An 11636-nucleotide genomic window follows, 5' to 3' on the forward strand; every position below is an offset into this window, starting at 1 on the left:
TTTTCCGATGGTCTTAGGCGACCCCTGTGAAAGGGTCGTTCAACCCCCAAAGGAGTCGTGACCTACAGGTTGAGAACCGCTGCCTTAGAGACTCCAGCACTTTGATTGGCAAGGCTGGGGCTACAGCACTGGGTCCAGTCCTTCTACCCCCTTCCTCACCCACTTGAGTGAGTGTGCTGCTCTGACATGATTCCCTCAGGAATAACTCATTTTTTGACAATAGTGAGAATATGAAAGAGGTAAGGTAGTCAAACAACAATTGTCATCACTCCAACTTTGCCATACTATTGAATTTGGAATATCCCAACAAGGGGTAAATCACCCCTTTTCTAATGTCATGCCTCACCCTTACCAGACATGCATATAAGATAGGAAAAGACAATAGCTTAGGAAAGGTTTATGACAATAAGAGGCTTCTCCAACAACAATATTTTTTATTGTTCCTCTGAAATTTTCATACACCAGGGTGATGCATCATGGAAGATTTGGGATGGATAAGAGGTATTCCTTTCTTTTGAAAAGTGGGAATATGGTGACTGTGAGAGAATTTGTGCAAGGAGAAAGAAAAAAAACAGCATTATTGTATGTTCTCTAGTTGTTGGGTGTATTATTCTCTCAGCCTACACTGATCTCTGTTTTGAGCCAACATCAATAGTTACTTGAATTATTCAAATTTTCTAGGTCTCAACTAATATTTTTTTCTGCTTAATCTTTCTAAATGGTGAGTTATGTGTTGAAATATTCCACTGTGATTGTGGATTTGTCAGTTTCTCCCTGCAGTTCTATCCATTGTTTGCTTTGTAAGTATCAAGTATATTTTATTAGGCATATACAAATTTAGAATTGTTATACATTACTGGTGAATTGAATCTTACCCTAGCACTTATCCTATGACATTGTAATTACTAGTTTATTTGTATGTTTCCCCATTAGAGTGCTGGCTTATTGAGGAAGGGTCAATATTTGACTCATTGGTGAATACCTGGTACCACTATTATAAATCAGTCTCCCTTTACCTCTTTCCTGACTATTAATATAGCCTCCTCACCAGATAGCACCAAGCTGCCAACATCAGCCCCTTGAAGTCCTTGTCAGATTAATCTCCTGAGAAAACAGCTCTGTTCATATCACTCTTTTTAAATTGTGGGTTCCTATTGCTCATGGAATACAATACAAACTTCAGAGCTCATCGTTCAAATTTCTCAGTGATGTGAAATTCACCTATTTTTCACTCATTTTCTTCTAATATAGTAGGAGACCAGTTAAACTGTAATCTTCACCAGCCCTGCACAGATCCTGTATTCCCACTGCTTTCCACACATAATATTCAGATCACGATATAATTTCCCTTCTCATTCTGCAAGTCCAAACCCTTTAAAGGCAATCTTAAAATCCACTTCCTCTGAAAGTCTTTGACATATTCATGCAAATAAAAAATTCCCCCTTTCTTTTGAATGGTGTTATGAACTAGAAATTTGTGTTCCCTTAAAATTCCTATGTTGAAGTCCTAATCCTCAATGTGACTTGAGAGATTATTGAGAGATTAAGGCAGTGAGGAGGTGATCAAGGTTAAATGAGGTTATAAAGGAAGGGCCTTAATCCGATAAGGCTGGTGCCCTTATAAGAAGAGGGAGAGACCCCCGAGCTCGCTCTCTATCCACCTTGTGATGACACAGTGAGAAGGTGGATGTCTACAAACCAGGAGAAGAGCTCTCACCAGGAACAGAATCAGCTGGCAACTTGATCTTGGACCTCTCAGCCTCCAGAACTGTGAGAAATATATTTTGTTGTTTAAGCCATCCAGTCCATGGTATTTAGTTATGGCAGCCTAGGCTGACGAGTACAAATGGGAATACAGGGACTGACAATTAAGTTCACAAACTTGTTGCAAAGATGTTGCTAACCTTTTTTGCTATCAGAGGGATTATTCATTATGAATTTGTACCAACTGGACAAACAGTTAACCAAGTTTACTATCTGGAAGTGCTGAAAATGCTGCGTGAACAAGTTAGACGACCTGAACTTTTTGCCAACGATTCATGCATGGCTCTTGCATCATGACAATGCACTAGCTCACATGACACTATCTGTGGGGGATTTCTTAGCCAGTAAACAAATAACTGTATTGGAACACCCTCCCTACTCACCTGATCTGGCCCCCAATGGCTTCTTTCTTTACCAGAAGATAAAAGAAATATTGAAAGGAAGACATTTTGATGACATTCAGGACATAAAGGGTAGTATGAAAACAGCTCTGATGGCCATTCCAGAAAGAGTTCCCAAATTCCTCTGAAGAGTGGACTAGGCACTGGCATCTGTGCATAGCTTCCCAAGAGGAATCCTTCGAAGGTGACCACAGTGATATTCAGCAATGAGGTATGTAGCACGTTTTCTAGGATGAGTTTGTGAACTAATTGTCTGACCTTGTACACTACTTTATCAATCTCTCACAAGGCTTTAGATTTTTTGCATTGAATTGTTATTGCTCATGTGATAGGGTTATTTCTCAAATTATTAATGTCTAATAATTCATAATAATTCAAAGAACCCAGAGACCTCAGTGCTAGATAAATATTCTCATATGCATGCATGCAGAGCCAGGTTTGCTTGTCAAGTTTACATTTATTTGGTATCTTGTCATCAAAAAATTAAGTCCTTGCTATTTTGCTTACAAGATCTTCTGAGATATTTTAAAACTAAAATGGTTCACTGTTGTGTAATCCTTAATCTCATGACTAAGATGTTTTTTCTGTCTGTTATGAAAAAATTATATCTACTTCTTATGTATTTAATACATGAATTTGAATATATTCTTTAAATTTGCAGTATTCTAACTCAAAGACTCTGTCTTCACTAATTCTATTATAATTACCTCAACCATAATAAAATATTGTTTGAATTCTCCTAGAATCAGGAAATTACTCATTTTTCTCCTAACAGAGATTGTGCAAGTGAAAATAGTGAATGATTAGAATCATTTTAATAACACAATATAGAATCTCTACTTTTTCATCTACATAAATGATCTGTAGTTCTTTTTAATATGCTTTGCATTTATAAAGCATTTTCTCCCAAGAGCTTTAATGTATATGTTACTCTGACAGTTATTACATGCCTACTATGTGTCATGAACTGTGTTGGCACTGGGAACAAAATGGTGAGCAAAAATTTTTGGAAAGACAAACGATAATTAAATTTTTAAAATTATAGCCAATGTTTACATAGTGTTCACTATGCTCTAGGCACCATTCTAAGCATTGTATATACACTAAAACATTTAAGACTCACAGAAACCTTTAAAGGTAAGTTCTATTACTATCCCCATATTAAAGATGGGGAAACTGAGGCACCGAGAATTTAAGAGCCAGGATTCCAAGCCAAGCAGTCTTGGCCTCAAAACCCCTGCTCTGAACACTTTCTCAACTGTCCTCCACTGCCTCACTAATCACACAAGTATATATAAAACTGCTACCATGCTATGCAGTGTGAAAGGGATGTACAAAGTCCAGTAAAGGCCTCCATGATGAGGGATTGGAGTTGGTCTGGCAGGGCAGGGAAGGCTTGCTGAGGAAGTCTGCTGAGTGGAGACCTGAAGAATGAGTTAAGTGAGCAGAGGCAGGTGAGAGGAGCATTATAGGCAAAGGAAAGAAGTAAGAAAGCCCTGTGGTGCAGCATGGTGAGAGCAAAGGACTATATCATGGCTAGTTGCCGCATGTAGGATTACAAGAGGGATGATGATATAGGACAAGGCTGCGGAGAATAGAGAGGTGTGAGCGGGAGGAGTGGAGGCAGATCACGTGGGCCCTTCCAGGTCATTTTAAGGAATGCTATTTTCATCTTTACTTGTATAATTCCGATTAAAAACGAATTTTCTACTTCAAAAGGTACAGCCAGGGCCGGCCAAGTGGCACGATGGTTAACTGGCTTGGGATGCCAGATGGCCCCGGTTCGGATCCCACATATGAGGGCCAGTGACACTGCCCTCCACAGCTAAGATGCTGAACAACAGCTCAACCTGGAGCTGGGCTGCCGTGAGTTGCCAGCAAGGGTGTAGGCTGCAGCCCCTGTGGCTGTGGGTTGCCATGGGCTACCGTGCGTGGCCAGCAGCCAGCGTGAGCGGCCGTCCAGAAGCCGGTGACTGGTCTGCCTTGCCTGGGAGGAGCACAGTGATGGTGCCAACTTGGGCCAGTGAAGCCACGTTCTCCACAACTAGACTGAAGAACAAAGCAACAGCAACTTGTCTGTTCCCCTTCCCCCAATTCCCCAGTGCTGTTCCCATCCCCCCAATTCCCCAATTAAAAAAAAAAAAGGTACAGCCAGAAGCAGATGTTTCCCCCTCTAAAAGAGAAGGCTATCACGTGGACATAAAGACTCACAAGCTATAGATAAACTATCGTATCTAGTTTTCTTTGTTGCTGTTGTGAGGGTTGGCCTGTTCACCGTACTGAAACCAGTTCATCATAGCTGGAAACAGAAGTATAAAGATGAAATTAAAGTCCTATATGTAGGTGAGATTCCCCAGAAAAAGAGCAGAGTGAGAAGAGTCTACCAACATTCAATCGTCACTTGGCAGAAGATGTACCTGCAAAGGCGATTTTAAGAAGAAAGGAAGGGAGAGAGGGAAGGAGGGAGGAAAGGAAGAAGAAGAAAGGAAGGGAAGGGAAGAGAAGAAAAGGAAAAGACAGGGAAGGGAAGTGGGGAAGGGGAAAGGAGGCGAGTGGAGGGGAGGGTGGGAAGGGAAGGGAAAGGAAGGAGAGAAGGGAGTTGGGGAGCAATATGATAAAGAAAAATCACGAGACTGTAAGTCACTGGAGGCAAGGTAAAAATGATTAAAGAAGGAAGCGGTTAAAAATGTCAGATGCCACTGAGGTACTAAGATAAGAAATGAGATTTAGCATCGTGAAAGTCATTGGCAACCTTAACCGGAGTCATGGGCATAGAGCAATGATTCTCAACTGGAGGGAATTTTGCCCTACAGGGGTCATTTGGCAATGTCTGGAGACATTTTCGGTTGCCACAGCTAGTTGCAGTCCTTAGCAGATGCCACAAAGAAGACAGAAGGGGGGGTAGTTTAGGGTCCTAGCAGCACTATTATTGAGCAATACATTATGGAATCTTAGCTGAGCAAGGAGAGATGTGAATAAGGGAAATGGATGGAAAGAAAATGCATGAGTTAAAGAACATATATGGGAGGACATTTTATGCAAGGCAAAATATGGTTATGGCCAGTGACTTCAATCTATGTTACAAATATGCAAACTGAGATATGAACTGTCGCAAAGCAGGGTATGCAGAACAAAGCTTTGATTATTATCAATAAACGTGTTGTGCAAGATGGGTTCCTTTGTGGTGGCTGCATGAGGTTCACCAGAACGCAGGGTGAATTTTACAATATCATATTGTAAGGGTGAAAAAAAACACAGGAAACTCAAGAAGTCAGCAATAAGAAAAGTCACAGGCCCTGTGACTCTCCCATGTTTTCCCATGAAGAAGTATGCAGGGGCCTGGGCCATTTGATGAACACTCAGTCTGATATTCCAGGAAAGAGACCCCACCTCGCCACGGCTCTTTTTTCTTATAGCGCAAGTATGACAGAATCTTTATCAGAAGAGATGAGCAGACAACTTGAATGTTAGGCCATCTGGATAGCATGCTGTTTATTTAGGGAAGTGACTGTGAAAGCTAGCTGCTCAGCACCTGAGGACAGCAGAGACCGTACAAGGTTGTAGTTCCTGCAAGAAGGAAAAATTATGCCATCAGCTATAGAAAGCTGAGTTCAACTGTGGCTTCTCCTACGGTGGAAGGGTAATTCCTGATTCCCAGTGGTCCATTGGTTCAGGTAACCAAGAATAGGCTCTCAAGGTCACTTTCAGACAATCTTGCTTCTTGTGCTATGTAATTCTATACATCATTCAATTAATAACATTTAGAATAGCTTGTAAGTATATTTCAACAGATTTCTCTCACTTTATTTCTTCATCATCCTGTGTGGTTTTTAGAGAAAAGGAAGATATGGAGGATATGGTTTCAAAAAGAAAAGGGATCTTATGAAACAAACCATAATGTTGTTGGCATTTACCAACTAAAAAGGTTTAACTGTAACATACAGAGAATATTTCTAAATGTGACTTCTAATACATAAGCAGAAATAGTATATACATAAATACCTAAATTTCAAAAATGGCAATATGTTCCATCAGAGTATTTTTCTTTTATAACAAAGTTGGAAAAAAACAGAAAACTGAAAAGAGAAAATATCCAATAAATGCTTTTCCCTTAATTGGTTTAGAGTTTTAGAATAAAATAACAGAACACTTATGGCTAAGACACAGAAAATATAGCCACTGCTGGGAAATATGAGGTCTGAGATTTCTATAATGTTGTGAAAAATCAAACAAAACAAAAAGTTGAACATGGCAAGGAAAGCTGCCAAGTAGTCTTTTGGGTGGTTTTATTTTTCATGGTATTCCAAAGCTACCTAAAAATATGCAATGTTGAAATTAATGGTAACTCACATTTCTGATAGAATTCAACAATAAACAACCTCAGTAGCTCAATGTCGTTGAAGGAGATAATGTGGGAAAAAAAGTCTTCAAGTTGATTGGAGAGAAATACATTCCTTGAAAGCTGGAGGTGATGCTTTGCCTCCAAACAAAAAAATCATAAAGGAGGGCCGGCCGAGTGGCGCATTGGTTAAGAGCTGATTTGGGACACCAGCTCTGAACAGCAGGGCCCCGGTTCGGATTCCACATGAGGGCCAGTGACGCTGCACCCTCTACAGCTATGATGGTGAACAACAGCTCCACCTGGAGCTGGGCTGCCGTGCGCTGGTGATGGTGTAGGCTGCAGCCCCTGCTGCAATGGGCTGCCGTAAGCTACCATGCGTGGCCAGCAGCCAGGGTGAGCAGCCAGCAGCCAGTGTGAGCTGCTAACAGCCACCGTGAGCGGCCGTCCAGAGGCCAGCAACCGATCTGCCTCACCTGGGAAGAGCGTAATGATCACAATACCAACATGGGCCAGTGAAGCGAGGTCCTCCACAATGAGACTAAAGAACAAAAGGACAGCAACTTATCTGTTCCCCATCCCCCAATTCCCCAGAGCTGTTCCCCTGCCCCAACCCCCCAATAAAATCTTTAAATAAAATCATAAAGGAAAAACAGGTAAAAACAAAATGGGGAATGCTTAGAAAAAAAGATCCCCTTCTCTAACAGAGGAAGGGAGGGACAGTTTTGGGCACACAAAGTTACAGGTTTTAGAGTTTAAAACACATCCAACTGTACCAATTTACATTCCCACCAGCAGTGTATGAGGGTTCCTTTTTCTCCACAGCCTTCCAACACTTGCTATTACTTGTCTTGTTGATGATAGCCATTCTACAGGTGTGAGGTGATATCTCATTGTGGTTTTTATTTATATTTCCCTAATAGCTAGTGAAGTTGAGCATGTTTTCATATGTGTGTTGGCCATTTGTTAAGAGTGCACACTCTAACCACTGAGCCATCCGGGCGGCAGCTCAGCTATGTGTTCACTGTTTGTATGTCTTCTTGAAAGAAGTGTCTGTTCAGGTCCTCTGCTCGTTTTTTAATTGGGTTGTTTGTTTTTTTGTTGCTGTTGAGTTGTATATTTATATATTTTGGATATTAGCCCCTTATTGGAAGTGTTGTTTGCAAATTTCTCCCATTCGGTTGGTGGGAATGTAAATTGGTATAGCTACTGTCAAAAACAGTATGGAGGTTCCTCAAAAAATTATGAATAGAATTACCATATGATCCATCAATCCCTCTTCTGAGTATCTACCAAAAAAATCTGAAAACATTTATCTGTAAAGATATATGTACCCTTATGTTCATTGCAGCATTATTCATGGTGGCCGAGACATGGAAATTACAAAAGTGTCCTTCAATAGATGATGGATAAAGAAGATGTGGTATGTTACACACACACACACACAAGTAACAATGGAATGTTACTCGGCCATAAGAAAAGATGAAATATTGCCATTTGCCACAATATGGATGGGTCTTCAGATTATCATGCTAAGTGAAATAGGTCAGACAGAAAAAGCTGAGAACAATATGATTTCACTTATATGTGGAATATAAAACCAAAAGCAACAAATGAACAAAACAAAGAAACAAACACTCATAGACACAGACAACGTTTTAGCTGTTACTAGAGGGTAAAGGGGTAGGAGGGATGGTAAAAGAGGATAAAGGGGGTCAAATATATGGTGATGGAAGGAGAACTGATTTTTGGGTTGTGAACACACAGTGCAATGTATAGATGATGTATTATAGAATTGTACACTTGCAACCTATATAATTTTACTAACTGATGTGACCCCAATAAAATTATTTTAAAATTTTCTTTAAATAAAACACATCCAACTGAACTGGCTAGCTGATGGCCTGCAGATTTCAGTAAAGTAGGAAGTAGGGGGTCCTTAAAAATGTATGTTTAGGAAGGGATGAACTTGAGGAACAAAGGCATGACTAGTGCTTCTCAAACTTCAATTTACTTACAAATCATCTGGAGATCTTGTTAAAATACACTCTGGCTCCCTCCCTTTCTTTCCTCAGAAAACCAAATATGGCCTCTTCCATGAGGAGTTTGTTTTCTGACCGCAGCAGATGTGCTGAACCCTTTCGGAGGTTTCTCAACAATTCCACGGAGCACCAGTGCATGCAGGAATTCATGGACATGAAGCTGCCAGGCATAATAGCAAGGATTGGAGACACAAAATAAGAAATTAAGATACTAAGCATTGGCGGAGGTGCAGGCGAAATTGATCTTCAAATTCTCTCCAAAGTGCAGGCTCAATACCCAGGAGTTCGTATCAGCAATGAAGTTGTTGAACCAAGTGCTGAACAAATCGCCAAGTACAAAGAGTTTGTAGCCAAGGCATCAAATCTTGAGAACATAAAGTTTGTTTGGCATAAGGAGACATTATCTGAATATCAAAATAGAATGATGGAGAAAAAAGAACTTCAGAAGTGGAACTTTATTCATATGTTTCAGATGCTGTATTATGTGAAAGACATCCCAGCTACGCTGAAATTCTTTCATAGTCTCTTAACTACCAATGCTAAGATTCTTACTATTCTTGTGTCAGGAACCAGTGGCTGGGACAAGCTATGGAGAAAGTGTGGATCCTGCTTACCCCAGGATGACCTCTGCCAGTATGTCACATCAACCGGTCTCACCCAGATGCTGGACAAGTTGGGGATTAAGTATGAGTGTTACGACCTTCTGTCCACCATGGATATATCTGACTGTTTTGTTGATGGCAATGAAAATGGAGACCTGCTTTGGGATTTTTTGACAGAAACCTGCAACTTTAATACAACAGCTGATCTCAAAGAAGAAATTGTGAAAGATCTGCAAGAGCCTGAATTCAGTGTAAAGAATGACGGAAAGGTTCTTCTTAATAATAGTCTGAGTTTCACAGTGGTTGAGGCATAAATGTCAATTACGAGAGTGTATTCAAAAATTATATTTTGAACAATAATGATCATTTATTTCCGTATTAAAATTACAAATATATCTCATGATAGAGTATTGTCACTTATATGTAAAATCTAGAAAATTCCAAAACAATCTTGGGCTTCCATGTAGAATCATATATAATATTGCTGGTCTTATCCAATCCCTTTTCCAGGTAAAGAGGCCACATGTAGGCTAAATACCACATAAGCTGGAAAAATGACAACTAAGGTTCCCTGGCTTATTGACAATAAAATCCTTTCCATTTGTTAATTGTACTGCAATTCCCTAGACTACTAATAAAGTATCCATGTATTCTTTAAAAAAATACACTCTGATTTAGTAGGTCTGGTGTTAGGCCTGAGATTCTGCATTTCTAATAAGCTCCAGGTGATGCCAGTGCTGCTAGTCCTTGACTCAAACTTTGAATAACAAAGTACTAATGACTTCTGACTTCACATAGCATCAGGGAGCCAGAACAGAAACTCTCCACATACCCATTCAGCCAAAGAAATGTATAGACCTTGAGAAGATTAGGAAATTGGTGGCATGAGGAAACATTTGTCACCTTTACATATGAGTCACTGAATTAATGTTTGCTTTATTATAATCAAATTTATTAACATACCTTTATCATGAGAATACCTGTGCTATTTTGAGGATAGTCCAGAAGAACTGATAAAGCAGTATATGCTCACCTGGCAACACTGCATGAAAACACCCATGGGGATTGTTATAAAAGGCAGCGGCACCCATTTTACACAGGTAATGTGTGGAAGCTTCCCAGCTGTAAATCTGTGGACATACATGAGCAGAGCATCTCACTTAAATCTCGGGTAAAGCACATGCCTTATAAGCTGAACCATGAGCTCGAGTGCCAAAGGAGCACTGTTTCTTGAACCTGCCCATTTGTGTTCTGTCCAGCAGAGAAGACTAAAGACAGTTGATCTGCAGATTAAGCCCCGCCAATCAGAATCATGCCTGATATGTTAAAGAGTCTAGAATTAGCCTGTTTTCCCTATATTTCATTTCTGAGGTGACATTCTTCAGCCCATTAATTAGCAGCAGTCTTCTCCCCAGTCACCACACCCAATTCTCACTATGTTTCCCCAGTCTTCCTGACTTAGCAGTTACCCCAGCCCCGGTTGGTGTTCCACTACTGCAGCTAAGACCAGAGCCTGGCAAAGGATCCTAGATAACCTGGCTTCTGGGGCCCTGATATTATGCTGTTCCTGTGGGCCATTCTCCACCTCTCCACTGAGAATGTTGTCAGGTAGTAGATACTACCTGTAGTCCCACTCTAACCCCAAGAACAAAGATGCTGTCATTTGACTAAATGTATTGTAATTAAGAGTATTGTTACTATGTCTCACCCAATCAAATTGAATCCTTACCTACTTATGTCAACCTGGATGGGATCCATGCCATCTCTGAAACTGTGTTGTTTTATTTAAAAAAAAAAATTAGTTGTATGGCCTAATCTGTTCCCTTTCTCTCTGTGCAATCCATAATATCTTGTGGCCACACCTAGAAATCAGAAAAACCTAGAAATTAGTTCCCCTCTACCACTGACTTGCCAGGCTGTATTTTCAAATCACTTTATATTTCAGGACCTCACTTTTCTTATCTATAACATGGAGTCAGTAACTATATTGCCTTCCTCACAAAATTATTGTCAAGATTAAATGGAATCAAATATTACAATGCTTTGAAAACATGTAAGGTACTAGAAAAGTATCAAATATTATCACTGATATTGCAAGTTTAATTTAGCAGATGAATAAACTACTTTTATAAGCAACTTCTCTAAGCCTGGAGTAATGAAGTGACATTTAGCACTACATTCTGCCTCTTGAACACCAAGGATTAAGGAGACAACTTATCTGTGCTGACGCTGCCAAATAAAATGCAATTAACCTACATAAGTTTAAGTACTCCTCTAGGTACTGGCTAACAACACATGACTACTGAGCTTGTAGATATCACAACACCGCTTATTCTTTGTAGGAAAATTAACCCTGTACTTTGATAAATTTGATTAAAAATTTTTTTCATATGATAAGCTAATTAAATCATGACAAGATACTGCAAGATATTATTTTAACAATTAGGTTGTCTTGCACTGAGTACATTCCCAACAAATATTATAGTAA

The 11636-nt window shown here is 39.9% G+C and overlaps 1 protein-coding gene across 1 annotated transcript; it reads left to right on the top strand.

The window, feature by feature from the left end:
- The first annotated feature begins 2338 nt into the window (after nucleotides 1-2338).
- LOC109374605 (histamine N-methyltransferase-like) lies at nucleotides 2339-11314 on the top strand. Its single transcript, XM_019629343.1, is given in 2 exon segments — nucleotides 2339-2376; nucleotides 8580-11314. Coding segments are annotated over 2 exon segments (888 nt in total). The 5' UTR covers nucleotides 2339-2371; the 3' UTR covers nucleotides 9463-11314.
- Nucleotides 11315-11636: the final 322 nt, after the last annotated feature.

The sequence above is a fragment of the Hipposideros armiger genome, unplaced genomic scaffold (genome assembly GCF_001890085.2).
Source record: "Hipposideros armiger isolate ML-2016 unplaced genomic scaffold, ASM189008v1 scaffold_845, whole genome shotgun sequence".
Taxonomy (NCBI): domain Eukaryota; kingdom Metazoa; phylum Chordata; class Mammalia; order Chiroptera; family Hipposideridae; genus Hipposideros; species Hipposideros armiger.